Here is a 27,883-nt window from a genome sequence, read left to right as displayed (position 1 = left end):
GGAACAATGGCTTCTGAGAGTGCTCTCTCAGAGATCGTAGAAAGAGAAAGAAAAAAGTTGCTTGAAATCCTGCAGCAGGATCCTGATTTTTTCTTTCTTAGATACATTAACCTCTAGGAGGCTGATTTCTGAGGAAGAATATGAGACTCTGGAGAATGTTACAGATCCCCTGAAGAAAAGTCGAAAGCTGTTAATTTTGATTCATAAAAAGGGAGAGGTGAGCTGTCAGCATTTTCTCAAGTGCTTATTTAGTACTTTTCCAGAGTCGGCTACCATTTGCAGCTTAAGGCAAGGTAAGTTCAATTTTTATACTTTTTGGAGTAAGAGGGAGGGAGCAGATTTTCTGAAAATAAAAAAAAATTAAAAAAAGAAAGAAAGAAAAAGGAAACAATTCCCTTTTAGTTTTGTCTTCTTCTCAAAGATAATTTTCACTGAAATATGAGATTAGGGGAAAATGTTTAGAATTTAATAAGGAAAAACAATGTATCTTTTTGATTTAGGATACTGGTAATTTGTTGTTTAAGCTGTACCCAAAACTTGCAGTTATTTTAGGGCTACCATACTTGACAGTGACATACTAAAATCTCACAATTAGAAGAAAATGCTGTTAATAATGACACAATCTAACGTTTCTTCCTCAAGTTTGTGAATTCACAAATACTAGCAGTCCCCAAAACACAAACTGAATCCTTTGCGTCATCTAGCCATTTTGAAAATATAGGAAAAATAACTTTTAGCACACATGGATGGCAAATTAGTAGTTTCATTTTCTCTGTGATGAGAATGCCAGCAAAAATCCCAGCTTTCTGGAGTAATTTGAATGCTAATTTTTAAATAGTTCAATGATAACTAGGGCAGTTGAGGGAGCAGTTCTAGACTGTTTTGTGCAGCAATTCTATAAATTATCACTAAAAGCAGATGTAGCTCCTTTTCCAGGAATGTGAAAAATATTCAGGATTATTTGATGGTATGTTGGAGAGGTAAAGGCTCAGATAAATTGGTGAATGTTAATGATCCTTATTGTGGGAGAAGACTCACAGGCTTCGGAAAAAAGATTTTATTATTTCCAGGTCATACTAGTCCAAATTAAAGCTATTTACTTACTGATTAGAAATTATTGGGACCAGATTTCATTGGCAATGGCTACAGGAAACATGAGTTCATTGTGGGCCACAGTAAGACCCTGTTCATAGTACTTAATTTTTGTCTCACCTATTTATCCTGTGATGTTGGTATGAAAGACTCAAACTTGAGAGAAAGCAGAGTGATCTAATTTTTGTCAATGGGGAAAAAGAAAGTTCTTACAATTGGCTTGTAGTCAAGCAAGTTCTGTTGGAAATAGTAGGTATTTTCTTCTTCTTTTTTTGGGGAAAATTTTCTTTCTTTTTTTAAAGCATTATTTTCTTTTCTTTATTATTATTATTATTTTGGAGAGGTTTTTGCTATAGGGCGTGTGCACTCTCCAGAAAGACAGAGAGAAAGAAAGCAAGAAATCACCCACCAGAGGGGTTGGCCATGCCGCAATCCCTTCTCCTCCATTCTCCTCTCGAGATCTTGGGCACACACGCACATGCGCCTGGTGTGAGTTTTAAGCCACCGGCTCTGGGACTCGAACCGTGGTCGACTACGTCGGAGTCCAGTGACATTGCCATTATGCTAACTGCTGGTCCCCTTATTTTTGTTTTTTGAGAGATTTTTGCTATAGGGTGCATGCATTCTCCAGAGAGAGACAGAGATAGAAAGCTAGTGATCAAGCAGGGATGACCACACTGCAATCCTTTCTCCTCCATTCTCCTCTCGAGATCTTGGGCACACACGCACATGCGCCTGGTGTGAGTTTTAAGCCACCGGCTCTGGGACTCGAACCGTGGTCGACTACGTCGGAGTCCAGTGACATTGCCATTATGCTAACTGCTGGTCCCCTTATTTTTGTTTTTTGAGAGATTTTTGCTATAGGGTGCATGCATTCTCCAGAGAGAGACAGAGAAAGAGAAAGAAAGAAATCAAGCTGACAAGTCTGGGATTCAAACTGCAGTCAGCCATGTGGGAGTCCAATACCTTAACCACCATACCGCCTGCTGGCCCCAGCAGTAGGTATTCTTACCATCCAGTGAAAGAAGAAGGATGATGTTCGAGGACTCAGAAACTCAACTGATGATATAATTTCTTTTTATTAATTTTGAAAAACAAACAAACAAAACCCTAAACCTTCTTCTTCTTTTCAGAATTTTTAAAACACAGAAATATAACACTTCCTCAATCTGTAGGGGTAAGCAAAAATTCAGACAAGACTTTTTCTCCTACAAAGGAACAGCCTGAGAATCCTGAAATCACCATGTCATTCAAAGAGAAAGACCACTTGGGTTTGGAAACCTCTGAGTTTTTTTGGGATGAGGAAACTACTTCTAAGGAAACTGCTTTTTGCTCCAGGGAGAATGAGAAGGAAGATGGCACGCCAAGTGTCGCATTACCATGTTTGGCTAAGGGAGACGAACATGAAGTTCCAGAAATTATCACATATTCAAGAATTGGCCAGGGATATGAACCAGATGACTTTTTATACTTAGGAGAAGAGGAATATCTGGAATCTGCTGGGTACCCTGAAGATACACAAGGCACTGTGGAAGAGGACTATGATGATCCAGAGAATAGAGTATATTATGGCAAGGAGGACAGAGTATATTACGGCGAGGAGGACAGAGAATATTACGGCGAGGAGGACAGAGAATATTACGGCGAGGAGGACAGAGTATATTATGGCAAGGAGGATGCTGAGTATTCAGAAACCAACGAGTTCTCTGATGAAGAACAGAGTTATGAGGATTCAGAGACCAGCATCTCATTGGAGGGAGAGGAGGAGAAAAGTATGGAAGGTATGGAAATTGTATGTGTATAGCTTGTTAGGCAACACCTTAGGCAGTATCTTTAGGCAATAGTTTAATAAGGTTGTTATTTCCTAATGGGAAGAGAGAAGGAGGAAGTGCAAAGATATCAACAGAAAAGCAACTACTCACAAATTCCCTGTAGCTCTTTAGGCTGGAATCTCTTCAGAGGTGAATGTTTTTTTGTTTGTTTGTTTGTTTGTTTGTTTTGTTTTGTTTTGTTTTGTTTTGAGGTGAATATTGACAGGGAGGAGGACTTAGGATCTAGGCAATAGTAGACAATATGGACAAAAGTAGATACTATTTTTTTTGGAGAGGATTTTTGCTATAGGGCACGTGCACTTGCCAGAAAGAGAGACAGAAAGCGAGAAATCACCCTCCAGGGGGGATGGCCACGCCACAATCACTTCTCCATTCTCCTCTCGGGATCTTGGGCACGCACGCACACATGCCTCAGCGTGAGTTTAAGCCGCCAGGTCTGGGACGTGAACCACGGACAACTGCATGGGAGTTCAGCGATGTAGCCATTATACTAACTGCTGGTCCCGACAAAAGTAAATATTGATTGTCTATTTATAGATTTCTGCGGTCACCTTCCATCAAACATACAAGGAGTTGCTAGTTGCTATTCATTTCAGATATTACCTCCTATTCCTCAGATTACATCACTTTAGTCATTTTGACACCTGTGTGACAAGAGAGGTATGGAGATTGTGGGTTTAATCACTGAAGTGAAGCAAGCAGTAGAGGAGTTTGTGGTGAATGGTGAAGTTCTCAAAATATTATTACTTGGCTTGATTCAGCCTCCACCATATTGCCATCTTTAAGAGGGGAATTGTATCAGTGTCATGAATCTGTAAATTTCTGAATAAAAAATTGATATTCAAGAAATATTTAATATGGAGAGATTTTGTCCAGGAAAATAAACATCACCAAATTCTGGGTAGAGAAAGGAACTACCATCTGACATGCAGTTCAAATTCAGAAGACTCATAATCCATTTCTAAATAGAATAATCTCTTTCTCATCCCCCCTTATACTAGTTAGCTAGTGCTGTTGTAGCAAAGGATCACAAAATGGGTGGGTTTTACAACAAACTAGATAAATTTGTTGTTTCCGTTTTGAAGGGTTCTGACAGAGTTGGTTCTTTTATCTTTTAATAGCATTCTCCCTGAGTGCATGACTCTGTGCCCAGATAAACATTTTTAATGAGGAGACCAGTTACAATGGATTAGGGCTCACCCCAATGACCTCATCTTACTAATTACATATATAGTGACCCTATTTTAGAGTTATGTTGGAAGTAGCAGGTATTCTTATCCTCCAGTGAAATAAAGATTGATTTGAGGCTTCAGAAACTCAACTGAGGTACTAGGGGTAAAGATTTCAATGTATACATTTTAGGGGAGTATAACTCAATACATACCTCTTACCCCACCCCCATATATCTTCCCAATATATGATTGCTTTTGGTTCTTATTCTTTATAAATTAATTTTTTTTCCTTATTTGTGATAGATGGTGTGTGTGATGAGGGTGAGAGAGAGAATGAGATAGCAGAACAGAGTGTTTCCTTCCAGTCCTCCGGTCAGTCAGATCTCAGACAGTTGAGCGCGTGCCTGGCGTGTTCAAGTTGACAGGGCTGGGTAATACAACTGCAGTCGCCATGCGAGATCCAGATTCTCTTGAGCCATGCATTACCCTTGTGACACAGAGTCAGCCCCTGAACTCTTTTTTTATTTTTATTTATATATTTATATTTGAGCTGTTGTATAGAGTTGAATTCACTCACTACTTAGTATCATCATTGTCCTACAGAACAGTCTTTGATTTATTCTGTTTTTACTTCATTCCCCATTCTCATTTGCTTTCTTTCATAGGTAACATCCTAATATTATGATTTTTTTTGCATGTTTTTATATTGTTTCTATGCAATTTTTCCTGTGTCATCCTCTTCTATTGTTTCTTCTAGGTGTGTGAGCTCTATTTATTTTTGTTTTTAGAGAGTATTTTTTTTTTGTTATAGGGTACTCGCCAGAGAGACAGATAACAAGAAATCTCCCCTCTGGGGGGATAGTCACTCTGCAAACCCTTCTTCATTCTTCTCTTGGGAATGGACACGCACGCACACATGCTGTGTGTGAATTTTAAGTCGCCGAGTCCAGGACTTGAACCAAAGTCGACAATGTGGGAGTCCAGCAATGTAACCATTATATCATCTGCTGGTCCCATCTCTCTTTTTTTAAAATTTTGCTTTAGAGGCATGTGTACTTGCCAAGGGAGAGGAGAGAGAGAGAGGAGAAAGTGGAAGAAATCACCTAACAGGGAAGATGGCTACAATGCAATCTCTTCTTTTCCTTTTTCCTCTTGGGATTTTGAGCATGCATGCATCTGCACCTGGCTTGTTTTCCAAGCTGCTGAGCCCTGGATTTGAACTGCACAATGGGCCACGTGGGATACAGCCAACTTAATCATTATGCTTCTGGCTGGCCTACAGACTCTTTTTTTCTTTTTTTAAAGAATGGTTTTATTTAACTTTATTTATTTATTTTAATTTGACCAGAGAAAGACAGAGTGAGAAAGAGAAAGAGAGAGAGAGAAAGAGAGAGACAGAGAGAGAAAATGAGGAAGCAAGCCACCAGGTCTGGGAACTTGAATTGCAGTCAGCCATGTGGGAGTCCAGCACCCTTAACCGTCATGCTACCTACCGGCCCCCACATGGACTTTTTAAAAATGATATTTAATAAGCATATACTAGCTTGCTATCTGTCAGAAGTTAAATCCACTCTGATCTTTCTCTACTATGTATTGCCAAGAAGCAGCAAGAAGATGTATTTAAAAATGGAAGATCAGGAGAAGTTAGGGCTAGCATATAAATTCTGAGAAAATTGGTGGAAAAATTGTCATTTTTTTCTTTCTAAGTTTTAGCAGGAGATAAATTTAACAAATAATTCAGTATCAACTTAGAGAATTCCTCATAAATGTGCTGAATGTAATGAAGCATTTACAAACTTCATTTTCATTGCTGTAGATAACCGTTAGGGAAAAAAAGAAAAGAAAATCTAAATGAGCATTCATAGGCAATGGCTAAATAAGTTACAGTCCATCCAAACCATGGAGTATTATGAAATAGCCAAAATGAATGAGGTATGTTTCTACATATGGTGGCTTGGAAGAATTTGCAAGGTATACCATTAAGTGAAAAACAGTTAATGAATAATTTGTTTAGTATGATATAATTTCTATAAAAACAAAATATCATCTATTAAACCAAACAATGTCTTTTTTTAGAATTATTTATTTTAAGTTGGCAAGAGAAGTGGGGAGAGAAAGAGAGAAAGACAGACAGAGAGAGACAGAAAGTGGGAAAGCAAGCCACTGGTCCGGGACTTGAACCATGGTTGACCATGGTGAAGTGTTCAACGCCTTAACCACCATGCCACCTGCTGACCCCCAAATGATGTATTTTTGTATCATTTAGGGGAAAAGGAAGATACAAATATATCCTTTCATATTAGTATATCTCTTAAGAGAGTGATAAGAGAACAAGCAGGTGGCATGGTGGTTAAGGCGCTAGATACTCCCACATGGCTGACCACAGTTCAAGTCCCAGCCAGACCTGGTGGCTTGCTTTCTCACTTTCTCTCTCCCTCTCTCTCTGGCTGGAAAGTAATAATAATAAATAAAGTTAAATAAAATAATTATTTTAAAATAAGAGAGTGATAAAAGGAAGCTTTTACTTTATTTCTATAGCTTACTTTTTTGTATTAAAAATGTCAATTGTTTATTTCTTTTAAGTTTATTTCTTCTATAATAAATAAAGAGAAAGAGAGAGAGAGAGAGAGAGAGAGAGAGACTCCCAATGCAGTTTTTACATCATGTTTCATCTCTAATTTCATCCGACTTAAATCATGGGTACAAATGTAGGCCCTCCATGCTCAGGGAGATCTGGATCCTGAACCCAGGACCAATCCCATGTGGGTATAGTTGCATTACCGCCGTGCCACTGCTAGCTCCCTTATTTAATTTTAAACGTTAGTGAAGGAAATTTAGATTCCGAACATGCCACTGACTGAGTATCCTCTTTTTTACAGAAAGAAAAAAGGTGTTTAAAGATGTTATGTTGTGTTTGAACATGGATAGAAACAGAAAGCTTCTGCCAGATTTTGTTAAACAATTCTCCTTAGATCGAAAATGTGGGTGGACACCTAAGACTTCAGGAGACTTAGTCTGGAATTTCCTTATGAAAGTTCAAGCACTGGATGTGACAGCCAGAGATTCAATCCTTAGACCGGGTGTGCTGGATGAAGATAGCGAAGGGGAATTGCTGACCAGAGTGGAGAATTTGGACATTGGAAACATACAAACCATTAATCCCCTTGATGTCCTTTGTGCCTCCATGCTGTGTTCTGACAGCTCTTTGCAATGTGAAGTCATGCTAGACATGTATCAATGCCAATTTGCTCTTCCCCTGCTACTGCCAGATGCAGAAAACAACAAAAGCATCTTAATGCTGGGGGCAATGAAGGACATTGTGTATAAACACTCAACACAGTCCTCAGGAGGGCCTACAGAGGATACAGAACAGTTTCTGGCTCTCATGAAGATGCCTATCATCTCTTTTGTACGTCTAGGATACTGTAGCTTTTCCAAATCCAGAATCCTCAACACACTACTCAGGCCTGCCCAACTGAAATCACACAAAACCTTCCTCCATCAAGACACAGCTGTTCTGGTACTTCCCCGGCAAATCTCTGATGGCCTGGTTGAGATAACGTGGTGTTTTCCTGATAGCAATAATCTAAAAGAAAATTCTAGTATTTTCCAAAAGCCTGTTGCTATGACTAACCTTCGTGGAGATCTAGAAAGCTCTTGGACACAGTTTGGGTTTTTAATGGAAGTTTCTTCAGCTGTGTTTTTTTTTACTGATTGCCTAGGTGAGAAGGAATGGGACATGCTAATGTTTTTAGGAGAAGATGCCCTGGAAAGATGCTATTTTGTCTTTAGTTCCCAAGCCAGGGAGAGTGAAGAGACTCAGATTTTCCAGAGCATCCTGAAATTAAAGCCATCACAGCTACTGTTTTGGGAAGGGGAGGAGGCAGAGACTACAAGAGAGAATATGGAGGGTCTCCATGCTGCCCTCCAGCAAGTGATGTGCTCTTCACTCAGATATGTGTCTGTGGAGGACATGGCCTCTCTGGCCAGGGAGTTGGGGATTCAGGTAGACCGAGACTTCGAGAATGCTCAAGGAATTCAAGTTTTCCCTAGAGAAAAGATGGCTGGAATAGCTGAAGGCGAGGAACAACAAAGGCATAGTCAGCCAAAAAGTTCATCTGAAAATCAAGCTCAGATGCCAATAGGACAGTCGGAAGCTACATGTGAAGTCAGCCAGAATCTTCAGAATTTATACCACAGCCCAGTAGTCATGCCTCATATGGAAAACTGCTGGTCTTTACCAACCAGAGTGGGGGCTAACAATGTTTCCTTGAAAGCCCCCTGGGTTATGAGCTCCCACCTTGGCTTACAGCAGAGGTATAATTTGTTCCATCCTTTGCCCTTTCAGAATGCAAGGGCCTATACTCAATGTAAAAATTTTGGTATTCGTTACTTCCAACCTCAGAGATTTTATTTGGGTGAGAGATTCATAAAATTTCCAAGAATTGCTCGAGGACATCATGTGAATAGAACATTTGGGAGACCACCAAGACCGATTTCTCAGTGTGCACAGGCCTTTTCTGAGAGGTCACAAACAATGGGAGCTCTTAAAAGTTCTGGAACAGTGGTCTCCCAGGTAGGTCACTTCTATTCTATGAGATCACAGCCAGCAGGAACAGTAGGGAAGCTACAGCTTAAACAAACCTGTACCCAGAGAACAGAGTCAACAGTAGCAACTGGAAAATGTATGAGAAAACCATCTCCTATTCAACATCCTCACCCTCAATCCTTTCAACCAGCAAAGATGCAAAAACCGTTAAGACCTACCTCTCAGCAAAGAGCCCAGCTCAAGACACCCAATGGACCTTCAAATCCAACTATCCGAACAGGTTGCCATCCCATGTCTGAGAACAAACTTTTACCTTGCTCTCAGTTCAAATACAATCAGCACAAACCATTCCATATTAAGCACCCCAAGCCCAAACCCTCCCAACCTGTGCCCTCTCAGGCTAAACCCTCTCAGACAAACCCCCCTCAACCCCATTCTTCCCAAGCTAGACCTTCTCTGTCTAAACCCACTCAACCCAAGCCATGCCAGCCCCAGCCCTGTCAGTCTAAGTCTTCTCAACCCAGACCCACTCAACCTAAGTCAGCCCAGACCAATCCTTCACAGGTCAAGGCATATTGTCCAAGAGCAGGGCCCAAGAGGGTAGGGAAGCGTTAAAGTGCTTACTCCATAGACCCATGGAATATAGCCTTTTTCTATGCTGTTCCTATCCTATAGAGATCTAAAGAAGAGTTGTAGTGAAGGTAAAAGACTACTATTATTAGCAAGACACAGACAAAAATAAAAGCAAAGCCTGTTTGACTAACATTAAAATATCTAGTGTTTTTAACCACCATGTCCCATGTCGGCCCAAACATTAAAATATCTGTGAGTCGTCCCTAACCAAGAGGAAAAAGATGAAAATAATTAAAAGGTAAATAAATTAATGGACTCCAACCTCGAATATTAGATAATGTATTATTTGAAATCAGAGAATGGGGTCTGTGAGACAGCCTCACTTGGAGAAGAATGGGGTTGGAATCCCTAATTACCAAGTAATGGTGAAATAGGGCTCAGGTTCCCTCTGCATTGCAAAAACAATCACCCTAGATGTTGGCTGTTCCAGAGATGTGTTGGTAAAAACGTTCTAGAATTTTTGTCCATGAAGACTTGATCAGCTGCTGAGCAGATAACCCTGTTTATTTGGGATGGTTATATCAACTTGTTTATAATAATGACTCATTTCTTGGGTAATAGTAACAAAACTCACTGATTTGATCTTACAGACAGAAATAATAAATAACAACCAAGAAAATGAATTATTTTGCACTAAGTTTATGTATGTATGCACTATGTATGGTTAATGTATTAAATAGTTGCAATAGTTAAGAAAATTTGACTTCTTAGAGGATCTCATATATTAGCCTCATGATTCCAATTTAGATGTATCATCGGGTTTTTAATTTTAGAGTTGTAATTTTTTTAAGTCAAAAAGATTAAGATGAGTTTATAAAGTTTATAAAAAGCACTGAAACATTTAAGAGAACTTGAGGGTCATAGAATTTATATTTTAAAATTCACATTATTCTAAACATTTTGGTAAGTTCTGCTAGTTGGAAGCATTAAATACAAATATTAAACATAAAATATTTAAATGAAATTTAATGAACTAATTAGTTAAGTTTGTAAAAGACTTTAAATATTAGCAAAAGACTACATTATATTTTTTTTCCATGAGTAGTGCTTGATTTATTGTATTAATCAACAGTTCTTATATTCTAATTTGGTTTTGAGAGTTAAAAGCATTCTTTTAAAATTAAATAAAAGAGCATGGATTACATGGAATTGTTTTTTTCCCCAGAAGCACTGAAGTGAACAAATACATGACATAACATATCAAACACACACCAAAAGGGCATTGGAAAGTACGGGGCACCACAGGGACCACCCATCATGTGGCTGGCACATGTACCTGACATGTTTCTCAAGCCACTGGGGTCAAGATTTAAACGTCATGGTTTGGCTATGTGGGATAGGTCTCCCTTCATCAGTAGGACACAGAGTCAACCCTGAAATAATTAGGTTCTATCTAAAGTTTATAAATTGATTTGGGGTGAGTGAAAGGGTAAGTTCTCTTTTGATTAAAAAAAAAAATGCCAGAGGGTATGTGCACTCACTAGAAAGAGACGAAAGAGGAAGAGGGAGAAAACATCACCACTGTCGTGTGGTTATGCTTCAATCTCTGTCCTCCATTTGTCTACCCTGTTGGGCTTTAGACATGTACACACATGTGCTGGGCATGGTTTTTCAACCTGCCTGGCTGGAATTCAAACCATGCAGTTGGTCATGTGGGATCAGGGTCCCTTAATTACCAGGCCACAGGGCCAGTCTTGTTTGATTTTACTGTTTTTTTTTACAAGAACTTTGCACGCATTACATATTTTATCTGTTTCCATGAACATTGTTCATATTCATCCACTCTCTCTCTCTCTCTCTCTTTTTTTTTTTTTTTTGAGAGGTTTTTGCTATAAGGCACATGCGCCCGCAGACAGACAGACAGAGAGACAGAAAATGAGAAATCACTCCCCGGGGGGATGGCCACGCTGCAATCCCTTCTCTTCCATTCTCCTCTTGGGATCTTGGGCACACACCTTCACAAAACCCAGCATGAGTATAAACTACCAGGTCCGGGACTGGAACTGCAGTCGACCACAAGGGAGTCCAGTGACATAGCCATTATGCCAACCGCTGGTCCCTATCTGCTCTCATTAAGCATTGTTTTTTTGTTTAAAGACAGTACAGAATCATTCATAATTCACTAATCTCACCTGAAGAGAGAAATCAGTATTGTATGGTGAGTGCCAGAACATTGCTTTAGCGCCCTAGGATCTCAAAACATTAGCCACTGTGTCATATAACTCAGAAAGGTCAGTGAGGTAAGAGCTGACGTTAGCCCTCTTGGATCGTGTGGTCATTGTCAGTACATTTAAGAAAGAAAAGAACACTAATGCCATATTAAAGAAGGTTGAAATGTGAGTAGGAAGTGAGAAAGTGCACATGCAAGAAATCTGATTAAAGGCGCAGCCACTGTAGCACAGTGGTAACTCATGAAAGAGCTTTACCCCTTGACAGGGTCTTGTCACAGTGCGACTCCCCTCCTCCAGTTCTCGGTTTATCAGGACCTTGGACACCCGTATGCATATCTGCCATGTTTCAGGCCTAACAAGCAGGGAATCCAAACCTGTGGTCTGCCATGTGGCCCCCAGCACTGCAGTCTGGTATGCTACCAACTGCATTTTCTAGGCTGGGCTTTCATATTTCTTTCTTTTTCTTTTCTTTCTTTCTTTTTTTTTTTGAGAGGTTTTTGCTATAGGGCACGTGCGCTCACCAAACAGAGAGAGAGTCATATAACTCAGAAAGGTCAGTGAGGTAAGAGCTGACGTTAGCCCTCTTGGATCGTGTGGTCATTGTCAGTACATTTAAGAAAGAAAAGAACACTAATGCCATATTAAAGAAGGTTGAAATGTGAGTAGGAAGTGAGAAAGTGCACATGCAAGAAATCTGATTAAAGGCGCAGCCACTGTAGCACAGTGGTAACTCATGAAAGAGCTTTACCCCTTGACAGGGTCTTGTCACAGTGCGACTCCCCTCCTCCAGTTCTCGGTTTATCAGGACCTTGGACACCCGTATGCATATCTGCCATGTTTCAGGCCTAACAAGCAGGGAATCCAAACCTGTGGTCTGCCATGTGGCCCCCAGCACTGCAGTCTGGTATGCTACCAACTGCATTTTCTAGGCTGGGCTTTCATATTTCTTTCTTTTTCTTTTCTTTCTTTCTTTTTTTTTTGAGAGGTTTTTGCTATAGGGCACGTGCGCTCACCAAACAGAGAGAGACAGAGAGAGATAGAAAGCGAGAAATCACCCCCCAGGGGGGATGGCCACGCTGCAATCCCTTCTCCTCCGTTCTCTCAGGATCTTGGGTACGCACGCACACGCGCCAAGCGTGAGTTTTAAGCCACCGGGTCTGGGATGCGAACTACGGTTGACTACATGGGAGTCCAGCGACATAGCCATTATGCTAACTGCTGGTCCCTGGGCTTTCATATTTCTTGTCTTTCAGATTTCCTTAACAATTCCATTTAGAGTAGCCACTTGATTTCTCCACATAGAAGTTTCTACCCTGTGACTTTTTTCTTGTTTGTTTCTAAGTGTGTATTTTCCTCTCCCACCATCTCAGATTAGAAGTCCCATGGCTCCTTAAGTAATACCAAATGAATGTATATCTAATTTCACTCCATACTCCTTATTTTCATACAACCCACAAAACCTGAATCTTACCTCTGGACCTTCCAAGTTCAGATTCTTCTGATTTGTTAGGAACATTTACAATCTTTCCATTAACAGCTTTGCTACTCAAAGTGTGGTTTTCACTTCAGCAGAATCGACATTGATGTACCCGGGAGCATTAAAAAAAAGGACCAGGGACCGTCGGATGGCAAAACGTACCTGGGAGTTTTATAGAAACAGAAATCTCAGGTCACATTCCAGATTTACCAAATCAAAATCTCTGTTTGAAGGATATATTGCGGCCTACATTTAATACTTGATTACGTTTAGCTTTCACAGTGGTCTTGTGGGGAGAACATGGCTCAGTGATTTCACCTAAGAGGAATTGTAAACTCAGACATTAAAGGACTTGCCCAGTGAGCTGAAATTTGAAGCCAGGCTGGCTGCTAATTCCATGCTCTTCACGTGCTCCTACCATCCACCCCCCTCACAGTTCCTCCGTCTTATAAGTGTGAGAAAGTCTCCTCCTCGCTGCATTTCATGATGTCATATCAGTTTAAGGAAAAAGAAAATAGAAACGGGAACCATCTACCCTTTTTCAGATTTTCCTGCCAGTTTTCCCTGCTTTAAAATTTTGGAAAACAACACCATACTGCCATCTTCTGGATCATTTAAGTGTTTACACAAGAACAAGACGCTTAAAACCAGGTCTATCCAGCTCTTTCTAATCTGGGGCTGACATATTTCACTTTGTAAATGTTTCTCTTTAAAGGGAAAAGACAATAAAAATATTTATTTTGTTAATTTGGAAAGTTTTTTTTTAACAGTTTGATATATATCAAATACAGAGGCTAAAAGTAAATATAATCAGAATATAGTTATTTTTGTTTGTAGGGAATGAGAAAAACATACAGTAAAAGTTCAACCTGTCCCAATTAATTTTTTTTTTTTGAGAGAGATTTTTGCTATAAGGCACTTGCACTCACTGGAGAGATAGAGACAAAGAGACAGAAAGTGAGAAATCACCCCATGGGATGGCTACACCACAATCCCTACTCCTCCATTTTTCTTTAAGGATTTTGGGTACACATGCACATGTGCCCAGCATGAGTTTTAAGCTGCCAGGTCCAGGACTTGAACTGTTGTCAACTATGTGGGAATCCAGCAGTGTAGCCATTATGCCATCCGCTGATCCTAGTTTTGTTTTTCTTTCTTTTATTACATTTTTTTTTTTTGAGAGAAAGAAAGTTTTGCTATAGGGTATGTGCACTTGCTGGAGAGACAAAGAGAGACAGAGAGACAGAAAGCAGAAATCACCTCCTCCCCCCATCCCCAGGGGTGATGGCCATGCTGCAATTCCTTCTCCTCTTGGGATTTTGGGCACCCAAGTACATGTGTCTGGCATGAGTTTCAAGCCACCAGGTCTAGGACTTGAACTGCAGTCAACCATGTGCAAATCCAGCAATGTAACCATTACACCATCTGCTGGTCCCATCCAACTAGTTTTTAAGATTAATGATGTTGGGTATAAAAGCATTTCCATTGCTAGCAAGAGTATAAATTATTACAGCCTCTTAGGAACTGCATTTATAAAAAAGATAAAATAAAATACATGTAATTTTTTTATTAGAGGGAAAGGGAAGGAGAAGGGAAAGATATTTTTTCCTTTTTTTTTTCTTAATTTATGGTAGAGAGTGTGCATGCAGGTGATATGTACATGTAAAAAAGAGAGAAGCATCCTCTACAGGGTCTTATCATACCATGATCTTTTTTCTTTAGTTCACCAGCTCATCAGGAACCTGGACAAAAATGCACAAGACCCATGTATTTTCAGATCAGCCAGGGATCCAAACCCACAGTTGGCCTCTTGGCTTCCAGTCCTTCAGGGCACTGCATTTTTGCTGTACAAAGTGGCTGGGCCTTTTTTTTTTTCTTCTTCTTCTTTATTGATATAGTCTCACTACTGTGATCTTTTGCCCCAGCCTCCCAGCTAGCTAGAAAAACAGTCACATGCCACTACCTGGTCTGCTTTAGATTGCGCCAGTGTTTAAACTGGGGCCTGTCACGTGGCTGCAGCTTCACTCAGTTGTGCCTTATACCTTGTGCTAACTCAGCTGGGTTGCAAGTCCCTTTTTAAAAATTTTAATTTGCTAGAGGATGCAGATTATGCTCACTTGTTGGAGAGGTAAGTGAAAAAGCACCCTTCATGGGGGATAATCATGCCACAATCCTTTCTCCTTCATTTTTGCTCTTGGGATTTTGGGCACACATGCACGTGTGTGTGGTATGTTTCACGAGCCACCAACAGGTCCAGGACTCAAACTGCTCTGTTGGCCATGTGGAATCCAGTTGCCTTAACCACCAAGCCACCAGCTGGCCCTGCGTGTTACTTTTGACCCAGCAGCTTTACATTATGAGTTCATCTTATACATATTTTTGTTAATGTATGTAAATATATATTAAAAGATGTACAAGGCCAGGCAGCTGTGTGGTTGTTAAGGCGACTGGATCCTATGTGGTTGATTGCATGGCTCGAGTCCTGGACATGGCAACCTTAAAAACATGCTGGACCCTTATGTGTGCATGCCCTAAATCCCAAGTGGAAAATGAAGAAGGGATTGTGGTGGGACCATCCCCCATGGGAGGTGCTTTCTAATTTTTTTCTCTTTCTCTCCATCTCTTGGTGAGTGCAGGTGCCCAAAGCAAAATTTTTAATTTTTTAATTCTTTTTTAGTTTTTGCAATAGGGTGCATGCCTTCTCCAGATAGAGACAGGGTGGAAGGGGAGTGAAGTAATCAATAAATAATAAATCATTCCCCAGGGGAGAGAAAGTGAAAAGCCCCTCCTACCACCAACAGGGGGAATGGTCATGCCACAATCCCTTCTCCTCTAGACTTCTCGTGGGATTTTGGGTAGGCACAAACACAATCCCAGAGAGATTTTCAAGCTACAGGATCTAGGACTTGAACTGCACATTCAGCCATGTAGGATCCAGTGCCTCAACCTCCACACCAATGCTGGCCCTATGTGCCTTATAGCAAATTAAAAAAAAAATCAATATGCAATATTTTATTGTTCATGCTTAAGTGGATAATTGTGGTACTACAGATATATAATATAAGTCTATGCAATTGATTAAAAAGAGTGCTGTAAACATAATAACTGAAATTATAACAGTTTTATACTATGTTTTAAATATTTGGGCCTAGAGATCATAAATATTATGCAAAATAAATATTTTTTCTATTTTCTACTGGCAGATATATATACAACAAAAGCTACAGTTGGATTTCTGCCACTAGAAAAATAATATACTCAGATTTTACAAAATGGAACATGAGGGGGTCAGCAGGTGGTCTGGTGGTTAAGGCGCTACACTCCCACATGGCCTATCGAGGTTTGAGTCCCAGATCTGGTGGCTTGCTTTGTAACTTTCCTTCTCTCTCTCTCTGTGTCTCTGGTGAGTGTGTGTGCCCTGTAGCAAAGTAAAAATAATAAACAAATAAAATAAAATAGAATAAATAATTTAAAAATACATATATTAAAAATGGAACACGAGACAATAAAATACAATCTTATCTTTATAATCTATAGTATAGTAAGTAGAGTAAAAATAATTTGAGTGTAATTTGTACTGTTTGATTTCTACTCAAGAAAGATAAATTCATAGGAAGAAAGACTTAGTTTTTTTTTTTTTTTGAGAGGTTTTTGCTATAGGATGCATGTACTAGCCAGAAAGACAGAGATCGACAGAAAGATAGAAAGCGAGAAATCACCCCCTAGGGGGGATGGCCATGCCACAATCCCTTCTCCTTCATTCTCCTCTCGGGATCTTGGACACGCATGCACATGCGCCTTGCGTGTTTTAAGCCACCGGGTCCAGGTTGCGAACCGCAGTCAACTACATGGGAGTCCAGCGACATAGCCATTACGCTAACTGCTGGTCCCCAATGTTTTTTAAAATGCATATCATGAAGCTAAACTTATAGCACAATATCTTTTCACTTACATTCATGATTTAATAATAGACTATTAAATAGTTATGATAATGGTGACTAATTTTTATTGAGTCTTTTAAAAAAAATTTGGTGTAGGGCATGTGTGCGCACTATAGAGAAACAGGGAGGAAGAGTCCTTTTGAGATTTTGAGCATGCATGCACAAGCACTTGGAGTGTTTTTCAAGCCACTGGATCTGGGACTTGAACCATGGAGTTGGCCAGGTGGGATCCAGTCACCTTAACCATCACACCACCTGGCTGACCATACTGAGACTTTCCTATGTGCCAAGTACTGTCCTAATTGTTTACTTTTTTTTTTTTGAGTGGTTTTTTTCTATAGGGTGCGTGCATTCACCAGACAAACAGAGACAGAGAGCGAACCACCCCCCGCCGCCGGGGGATGGCCATGACACAAATCCCTTCTCCTTCATTCTCCTCTCGGGATCTTGGGCACACACACACTCGTGCCCAGCATGAGTTTTAAACCACCGGGTGGGTACAGGACGCGAACCGTGGTTGACTACATGGGAGGCCAGCATCATAGCCATTATGCCAACTGCTGGTCCCCTAATTGTTTAATGTTATTACGTCAATTGATCTCTCTGAAGATCAATTCTTCTCTCTGGAAAGAGGTGCAAAAAACTGTTCCTACTTAATGAGATTGAGAATAAGGGAAGTTAAGTGAGTTACTGGAGACCACACAGCCAGCAATCTGACAAATCAGACTTAATTCTTGTACAGTAAGAGGGAACAATAGTAGGTCCTTTTCTGAATGACATTGGTAAGTGTTCTTTCCACTCAGTCCTTCCAGTGAAACTTGAAGTGCATTATCACGTTTTCCCACTAGTATGCAATGTAAGTCCCGGGAAGGCAGAAGTTTTGTCAGATCTGTTCACTACTGTGTTCCTGAGGTCTAGGTGAGAGCATTGCTCACATTAGGTACTCAGCAAACAGTTGGCAACCAGATTGAGAAGCCATGAGGTTTTCTTATTCCTTTTTTCCTTTGTGACTGTGACATTACTGGCCTCATATTGGTCTGCTATTCTGCATAATTTGTATGCTTTAGAGTAGTACTTCTCAAATTTCACTGGTATGAAACCTCCTGGGCACCTGTTAAACATGCAGATACCTGGGAACCAGCAGTTAGCGTAATGGCTATGTCGCTGGACTCCCACGTAGTTGACTGCGATTTGAGTCCCGGACCCAGTGGCTTAAACTCACGCTGGGCACGTGTGTGTGCGTGCCCAAGATCCTGAGAGGAGAATGGGAGAGAAGGGATTGCGGCGTGGCCATCCCCCCTGGGAGGTGATTTCTCGCTTTCTGTCTCTCTGTCTGGTGATGGCACGCACCCTATAGCAAAAAACCTCTCAAAAAAAAAAAAATGACCAAAAAACAAAAAAACATGCAGATACCAGGAAAAATGTAGAGCTTCAGAAAGCATCATTATGTATTTTTATCCCCTCCTGCACAGACCCCCATGCAAAACTTGGCTAAATATCAAGACTGATGACCAAAAAAAAAAAAAAAAGGACTCTGGGACCAGCAGTTAGCGCAATGGCTATGTTACTTGAACTCCCATGTAGCAGACTGCGGTTAGAGTCCCAGTGGCTTAAACTCATGCTGGGTACGTGTGTATGCGTGCCCAAGATCCTGAGAGGAGAATGGAGGAGAAGGGACTGAGGTATGTCTATCCGCCCTGGGGGGTGATTTCTTTTTCTGTCTCTCTGTCTTTGTCTTTCTGGCAAGTGCACGTGCCCTAAAAAAAAAAAAAAAAAAAAAAAGACTAATGGTACCACACTCACATGAAAGGACATACAAATACATACTGAAATTTTCTGAGAGTAGAAACACCCTAGGAAGGCTTCCTAGCTGATTCAAAAATGGTTTGAGAGAGCAAAGAAAGCTTAGGGTTTTATTGGGATGGGACTGTGATGAGGTCCTTTCCAGGAGGTTTCACAAACCACTTTTGCAAGTATCTATGGGGCCAGAAGTTAGCATCATGGCCACATTTAACTGTAAGGAGGTAAAAAAAAAATTGCAGTTTTCCAAGTCTTCAAATGTCCAACTTAACTTAACATGAGAGTTCTATTACTATATAAGAAGGGGACATGAACATAAGAGACAAAAAATAGTCTCGGATACAATTATTAAATAGACAGTAGAGGAGTAACAGCAATCATTCAAGTTTTGTATGATTTACTACGTGTTTTTGTTGTTGTTCGTTTTAGTTTTTTGCTATAAGACATGTGCACCCGCCAGAGATGAGAGAGATAAAGAAAAGAGAGAAGGAAAATGAGAAATCATCCCCCAGAGAGGATGACCGTGCTTCAGTCTCTGCTCCTCCATTCTCTTCTTGGGACTTTGAGCGTGCACACACACATACCCAGTGTGATTTTCAAGCCACCAGTCCTGGGACTCGAACCCATGTAGGAATCCAGTAGCTGACCATGTAGGAATCCAGTCACCTTAACCACTATGTCACCTGCTAGTCCTTGATTTACTGTTCTTACATTTTCCACTTCAATGTTCCAAAACTTGTTAATCTGGCAACTTATTTGTGAGTTTTTTTTTTTCTTTTTTGAGAGGTTTTTGCTATAGGGCGTGTGTGCTCACCAGATTGACAAAGAGAAAACGAAAGACAGAAAGCAAGAAATCATTCCTTCCCCTCCCCAGATGGATGACCACACCACAATCCATAATCCCTTCTCCTCCATTCTCCTTTTGGGATCTCGGGCATACACGCACACATGTTCCATGTGAGTTTTAAGCTGCCAGGTCTGAGACTCAAACTGCAGTCAATTATGTGGGAGTCCAGCTATGTAACCCTTATGCCATCTGCTGTTCCCTGTTATATGTGAGTTTTAATGTTTCCCGGTACACTTGGTGGGCCAGGAGGTAAAACTTAATGGTAAAGAAAAGAAATTTAGCATTTATTTCTGGCTATGGGCCAGGTCCTTGACTAGACAATTTCACGTAGTTTTCTCATCTGGGAGAGGCAAGTGATAAGAAAGAGTTCCCTCAACCAAGGTCAACTATAGGCAAGATGATTAGGAAGGCAGTTTTTCTTTCATAATTCTTACTTTCCTTCTCAGTAGGAATTTTCCAAAGTGTGTTCTGTGTATTTATTGCTTTATAGCAGAATATTCAACACAGAACATAGCTGTGTGCAAAAAAATATTCAGCAGTTATGGGCAAAAAAGTGTATAGGACTCAAATACATATGGGAACATGAATTATTAGCATAAATAATAAACATAATTTAGGGTCTTACAAAATAGAATTTTAATTAAAGCCTTTCTAAATCTGATTGGCTGAGATACCTCATCTCTGGACCCACAGTAACAGTCATTTCTGCAATGCCCAATGTGAAGTAAGTAATACACACACGTATCAGAGCCAATGGTCAGGTGTAGTTACTCTTGGTTCCTTTTTCTAGACTTTTCCATAATATCCTACAAATACAACCTGCCTTGGTGAGTATTCTACCTGATTCTCTTCTTTCCCATTTCTACTTAGATGGCATCTAGATGACTTTCTTTAGTTATTATACAGGACAAGCATAACGATGCTACCAAACTTCTGAGAACTTTGTATTATGTACTAGGGAAAAGGTTTTCCACCTGCATCTTTAAAAAAAAAAAAAATCTTTCTGCAGGGACCAGCTGGTGGCATAGAGGCTAAGGTGCTGGACTCCCACATGGTGGACCATGGCAGCTTGAAAATCACAATACGTGTGTGTGTCCCAAATCTCAGGAGTAGGATGGAGAAAGAGATTAGGGCTGGCCATCTCCCTGGGGGTGATTTCTCACTTTCCCTCTCACTGTCTCTCTCTCTCTCTAGAGAGTGTATGCACCCTATGACAAAACCCTTAAAAACAAAAACAAAAACTTCCTGAAGTATTTGGAGGTCCAAATACACAAAACGTCAGCCCCTTTTTGGCCACATTACAACATTAAGGGCATGAGAGGCCGCTCTGGCTCTGGCTATGGCCATAGCTGTTGTTATCTGGGAGATCTCTCAGCTCACTCTGCTCTGCGAGCATGTCATTTGTTGAGTGAACATACTCTGTAGCAAAAATATTTAAAAAAAGATAATAAAATAAAATATTAAGAAAACAGTAGGTAACCTGCTGATAATATTATCTTCACTCAGGTCTCAATTACTGCTAGATCTGGTGGTTTTCACCAGTCTTCTAGATTGTTAAATTCTGTTCATTTGGCAGATTTCCCAAGAATACCTGCCAAATAGGTTCTGGGAGAATCTGATGGGTAGATGAAGGGGGGAGAAGTGGCTGCAGCTGCTCCAGCAGAGACTAGATTGCCAGCAAAAGATGCTTCTGGAACTACGTGTGCTTGTCTATTCCTCCTAAGAGCACCTGCTTATACTTACTCTTAAAAGCAAATTGAAGGACTGAAGCAGAAAAATATCTGTTGGCACTTGTCACAATGTCCTTCCAGAACACTCTTGGGTTTTTTGGAGGACAGACTATACAAAGCTCAATGGCTTTGGACAGAATCAGCAGCAGTGTGTTTGCTTGTAGGTTGCATCTGCCGCAGCAGTTTACCTCACTCAATTGAGCCACTATAGTCTTGGAGATAGCAGTGCTGGTGTTGCATCCAAGAAGCCCTTTGCAAAGTAGATAACCTGCTCAGTCACACAGCAGAGTGGGCTGGAGGAGAAGGTGAGGCCAGGGTGGGCAGCAGGAGTGTTGCATTGCAGGCTCACCTCTGGTGTGTGGCTGGTACTGAAAAGCTAATACGCTGCCTAATTTCTCTCTCTCTCTCTTTTCTTTTTTGGAGAGGCTTTTGCTATAGGGCGTGTGCGCTCGCCAGAAAGACAGAGAGAGACAGAGAGACAGAAAGCGAGAAATCACCCCCCCGCCCCCAGGGGGAATGGCCATGCCGCAATCTCTTCTCCGTTCTCCTCTCGGGATCTTGGGCACACACACACACAAACCTGCCGTGAGTTTAAGCCACCAGGTCTGGGACTTGAACTGCGGTTGACTACATGGGAGTCCAGCAGCATAGCCATTACTAACTGCTGGTCCCCCCTAATTTCTCTCTTATATCTTCCCCTTATCCCACTTTTCTCTTTTTCCCACATGTTTAGTTTTCTTTTTAAGTGGAATACTTTTACAATTTCATCCTGGAAATGAATTGTTTGAAGCAAAGAATCAATTGTTGAGGCTATAGTTAGTTTCAGGCCTCACTGGAGAGAAATAGTTGGCTCAGGGTGTATCTAATGTATGCCTGAAAGTACATAAAATTGGCATGGTGAAATTTTTTTAAAAAATTATTATTTATTTAATTTTATTTATTCATTCATTTATTTTAATTTGACCAGAGAGAGACACAGAGCGAGAGAGAGAGGGGGAAAGGGAGAAAGGAAGCTGCCAGGTCCTGGACTAGAACCGTGGTCGGCCATGTGGGAGTGTCTAGCACCTTAACCACCATGCCACCTGCTGGTCCCCGTCATGGTGAAATTTTTGGTTGGAAGAGAAAGGGGGAAGAAAGGAAAGAAGTCAGATACTGAGGCACATGGAAAAGTCTTTTCAATGAACTTATTTTGCCACTAACTCACAGGAAACGCTACTTCAATGTATCCTATAAGAATTAGACTTAATAGCACATTTCATTGCCTGTGAATTTAATTCATTCTTTCCATACATTTTTTTAAAAAGGTGTTTTCAGATGGAATATAAAATGCTTTAGAAACCCAGTTGCAGTCATATGGCAGCATCATATTGTTTATGTTCTTGCTGAAAGAACTTAGGGTGAGTAGAGGGTCAATTTTATTCTTTTGTACTAGAAAAGCACATATGGGCAAAATTCAGCAGAGTACATTCTGGTTATGAGAGTGAAAAAAATTCCCCCAGCCTAAAGAGTGAGAAATTTATTGGATTAGAAAGTGTAATAAGCTTTCTTTCTGAGAATGGGACTCATCAATATACTTCATAGTGCTTTGTCAAGGCCATTTACCAGTAATGGATCAAATATTAGGTAAAGCTTTTCTTAAGAGAGTTGGAAACTCTCTGGCTGGAGTTGCAGCCCTCTGGGATGATGTCTATGAATGTTAGCTGTTCTGCAAAATGCTTCTTGCACTTACTGTGGGACCAGATGCAGCACATCACTGAGTCTTAGAAATTCAGTTTGTTTGAGAAAACACTTAAATATCTCTGCTAAGAAAGGCCACAGAATCTCCCCATCATACAATGCTTAATTGTAAAAGAAGTGGTGACACCATCTCACCAAGAGCAAGGTTATTCCTAAGCAGAATTTTAAGGAGGAATGGAGTCTGGTTTTTCAAGTTCTAATTGTGAGTGTACAAGATGGGATCTGATAGACAAATGGAAGAATTTGCCTCAGCTAGAAGTATATGAAGTTTGCCTTTGTAAAAAGGAGGCAGAGTATTTGGGCATAGATGCTGGTAGGCAGATAGAGAGATGATGAGAGTGTGTATAAATGCTCTTGCACGGGTCTCTTTTATCAATGAAATTTGGAAGTCATTAGTTAAGAATATATGTGAGACAGTAGATACTGGAAGCATAAGGAGGGAAATGGAATAAAAATACTTAACAAGTCTTCAGTGTAAGAATTCTTAGATTCTTTCCATGCAAGTTATATTCATCTACTTTCCCCATCACATTCTCTCACCTATCTTTAGCATCCCATTTATCAGTAGTAACTAGAACCTAGTGAAAATTTCTGACAAGATGAAAAATAATGAAGATACATGTAATGGTTAACCTCATGGGCTGAAAGGAATCTTTGTTCTTGCCCTTTAAAATTTTTGTAGCTGGGGCCAGCAGATGGCGTAGTGGTTACATCACTGGACTCCCACATGGTTGACCATGGTTTGAGTCCTAGACCCAGGGACTTAAAACTCATGCTGGGTGTATGTGTGCACATGCCCAAATTCTGGGAGGAGAATGAAGGAAAAGGGATTGTGGCATGGCCATCCTCTCAGGGGGTGGGAGGAGGTATGATTCCTCACTTTCCCGCTCACTGTCTCTGTCTCTCTTTTTTCCTGGTGAGCACATGTGCCCTAAGGCAAAATCCTCAAAAACAAACAAACAAACAAACCCACCTTTATTTATTTATTTATTTTTTGTAGCATCAGTACAACCATGATCATGTTCATCTCAGTATCCCAAAAGACACCAGTTTGTTCCAGGGATGGGATTGGGTAGAGGCTCCTTTCCTGCCTGGAATGCCTGGCCAAGGGTATTCTGGATTAATTTATTCCGATAGGGAATTACAGGAATTTTGTAGATTAAAGAACTCAGTGAGAGTCCAAAGCTACCTTTTTTTCCTTTTGTGGTTCTAGTAAAGAAGTCTGAGGTAGAATTTTTAGCTGTTAAGTTAGAGTATAAAAAGGCTGTAAAGTGAGAGAAGGCAGAGTGCATTGGTTCAGGACGAGTATGTGAAAGCTGTCCCTCTTGGTTTGATTTGTTCAGCGAAGTAGGGGAAATGATTACTAGAGACTGAGTTAATGGAAGAGCTTTAAAAAGGAAAGTGTGGAAAGTCCTTGTGAATAACTGAATTGATTAGGCAAGGTAGAGTGATTGTCACTTAAAGTCCACTTGACATTCATGATCGTGAATTTAAAGTAATACCAATCACAGGATACAGGCAGAGAATAGGAAGATTGGATTTAACTAGGGTTGTTATTTTGACACACATATGAGGTAAGTGAAGGGGTATATGGAATAGAGATAATTGCAAGAGTAGCTTAGACAGAAAGAACTTAAGAATCCTTAGTCTGAGGAACTCGTGGATAACAGTTTTATACTTTTCTTCTTACATCTCATACCTTCAATCTCTCTCTCTCCACACACACACACGTTTGCACACATACACACGTTTGCACATTAAATTATAATTGACTCTTGAATGACATGAGGGTAGCAGAGCTAATCTCCCATGCAGTCAAAAATCCATATATAACTTGTGACTCCCCCCAAACTTAACTACTAACAGCCTACTGTTGGCTGAAAACTTTACCAATAACAAACAGTTGACTAATACATATGTTATACATTATACATATTATATATTGTATTCATACAATAAAGTAGGCTGGAGAAAAGGCAATGTTACTAAGAAAATTAGAAAAAAGAGAAAATACATTTACAGTATTATAGTCTGTTTATTTATACCATGAGTTTGCATTGTTTATGAGATGAATTGCCAGCCATACCGAACCAGTTATGGGCACTGAGCCCATTCAGTCTCTTCTTCCTCATCTAGGGCAGCTATAGTGGCTGTGAAGACCCTGAACCCAAGGCTAAGGTGGCTTGAACTCAGGTGGCACTGGCAGTCAACATCAGTGTGACAGGGGGGCTGCAGGACAGGCTGAGGACCAACTTGGGGCCTATGGCACCATGAAGATGCTAGTTTCTCATGATGGTGACTTTAAACTAAACAAAGATGACAATGTGCTGCTTCACAAAATGCAAATTCAACACCTAACAGCCTCCTTACTAGCCACAGTCTGGGATGACAGGATTATGGTGATATTACTACTTCCAGCCTCCTTACTAGCCACAGTCTGGGATGACAGGATTATGGTGATATTACTTATCATTGGAGAGCTGCTGAAATAGGTAGATTTCTGCATTTCTGAAAACCTTCAACCCAGAATAATCACTGAAGGATTTGAAGCTACAAAGGAAAAGGCCCATCAGTTTCTGAAACAAGTCCAAGTAGGCAGAGAGATAGACAGAGAAGCGTTTATAGATGTGGCCGACATGTCTATTTGTACTAAAGACAATGCTAAACTTGCAGATGTCTTAATAGAGGACATAGTAGACTCCATTTTGGCCATTGAAAAATAAGATGAATCTATTGACCTATTTATGGTTGAAATCATGGAGGTGAAATATAAATCTGAACTTGATACAAGCTTAATCAGAGGGCTTGTTTTGGGCTATGGAGCATGGTCTCCTGATAGGAAGAAAAGAGTAGAAGATGTGCAATGTGTCATTAGAATGCAGGAGAGAGAGAAAAACTAGTAAAAGCTGAAAGAAAATTCACTGGAGATACAGTTAAAATAGTAATAGAACTGTCAAAAGCCAGGGTCTTGTTTTTTATGGCTGAGTAGTATTCCATAGATGCCACAGTTTTTCAATCCATTCATCTGTTCATGGGCATTTGGGTTGGCTCCACATCTTAGTAATTGTGAATAATGCCACAATAAACATGAACTGTATGTCTCTACTTAATATATAATGAGTATCTGCACTCTATGGCTGAAACTGAATGTCTAAAGGTTATAGAAACTAAGTAAATCATTGTGAATACCAGATACAGTGTGGGAAGAGGGCAGGTGAAGGAGTAGAATCTGAGGAAGGACATTAAGGAGAAAAATAGAGAGGCAAGGCATTTATGGGACAAAGAAATGAGTTATTATCTATTGAAGATAACTTTCCAGTATGGTGAACAGGACTAGTGAGAAATGTACACATGTTGGAATATTCACTTTGTAAGCTAAGTAATGTGATTGAATGTATAAAAGAAATAAAAATAGGGACCAGCAGATGGCATAATGACTATGTTGCTGGACTCTCATGTAGTCGAACATGGTTCGAATTTTGGACCCAGTGGTTTAAATTCATGCCGGGCGCATGTGCGTGCGTGCCCAAGATCCTGAGAGGAGAAGGGATTGCGGTGTGGCCATCCCCCCCGGGGAGTGACTTCTCGCTTTCTGTCGGGCACATGTGCCCTGTAGCTGAAATCTCTCAAAAAAAACAAAAAACAAAAAACAAAAAAGAAAGAAAGAAAAAGAAATAATAATAGAACTGAAAAAGGAAATCTTTGGTGATTCAAAGTATTTGTTGTTATTAATCAAAAGAGAATTGACCCCTTTTCCTTAGATGCTCTTTAGATACTCTTGCAGAAGAAAGTGTCATAGCTCTGTCCAGAGCTGAAAGGAGAAATATGGAGAGGATGACTCTTGCTTGTAGCAGGGTAGCTCTAAATTCTTTTGATGACCTAAATCCTTATTGTTTGGGACATGCAGGACCTGTGTCTGAGTACACATTAGGAGAAGAGGTCACCTTTATTGAGAAACGTAACAGTCCTTGTTCTGTTACATTATTGGTCAAAGGACCAAACCAGCACACACTCCTTCAAATCAAAGATACAAGAAGAGATGGCTTAAGGGGTGTCAAAAATGCTTTTGATGATGACTGTGTGGTTCCAGGTGTTGGTGCAGTAGAAGTGGCCATGGCAGAATCCCTGATTAAATATAAGCCGAATGTAAAGCCTGGCTTGGAATCCAAGCATTTACTCTCTGTTCCCAAGGTCCTTGCTGAGAATTCTGGTTTTGACCTTCAGGAAACATTAGTTAAAATTCAAGCGGAACATTCAGAATCAGGTCATCTTGTGGGTAGACTTGAACACAGGTGAGCCAATGGTAGCAGCAGAAATAGGTATATGGGATAACTCTTGTGTAAAGAAACAGCTTCTTCACTCTTGCACTGTGATTACCCCAACATTCCTCCTTGTTGATGATATCATGCAAATTATGTGTACTTCTCTAAAAGGCTGAATTAAAGCTTGCCTGTATCTTCTGAATTTTGAAGACTCTACAGAGTGATCTTGAAGAATATAGCTATGGGATTTTTGTACAGGCTTCAAACTATGTTCAAAAGAATTTTCCTTTCCCATATGAGAAAAAGAAGAGAACATTGGCATCTATTCAAATTCTGGAGTTCTGAAATTAATAATTACAATATTTAAAAAAATTGCACTGCAAAATATACATAAATACAAAACTTTTTACCCAGTGAATGGGATGTTTTGCTTTAGCTGCAGTGACATAAAATTACATGTTAGATAAGCATATGAGATCTGGGACCAGCAGATGGCATAATGGTTACATCGCTGGACACTCATACAGTTCACCACAGTTCGAGTCTTAGACTTGGTGGCTTAAAACTCACTTCAGGCATGTTTGTGTGCGTGCCCAAGACCCCAAGAAGAGAATGGAGGAAAAGGGATTGTGGCACGGCC

The 27,883-nt window shown here is 40.3% G+C and overlaps 1 protein-coding gene and 1 pseudogene across 1 annotated transcript; both read left to right on the top strand.

Moving 5' to 3' along the window:
- CARD6 (caspase recruitment domain family member 6) lies at window positions 1-10,110 on the top strand. The gene is given in 4 exon segments (XM_006166976.3): window positions 1-90; window positions 92-293; window positions 2,226-2,873; window positions 6,976-10,110. Coding segments are annotated over 4 exon segments (3,219 nt in total). The 5' UTR covers window positions 1-6; the 3' UTR covers window positions 9,261-10,110.
- Window positions 9,578-27,419, top strand: LOC102488534 (T-complex protein 1 subunit zeta-like; annotated as a pseudogene).
- Window positions 27,420-27,883: the final 464 nt, after the last annotated feature.

This window comes from Tupaia chinensis, unplaced genomic scaffold (genome assembly GCF_000334495.1).
Source record: "Tupaia chinensis unplaced genomic scaffold, TupChi_1.0 Scaffold144378_1, whole genome shotgun sequence".
NCBI lineage: Eukaryota > Metazoa > Chordata > Mammalia > Scandentia > Tupaiidae > Tupaia > Tupaia belangeri.
Note: the sequence above shows the minus strand (reverse complement) of the source record. Positions and strands in the feature narration are given on the sequence as shown.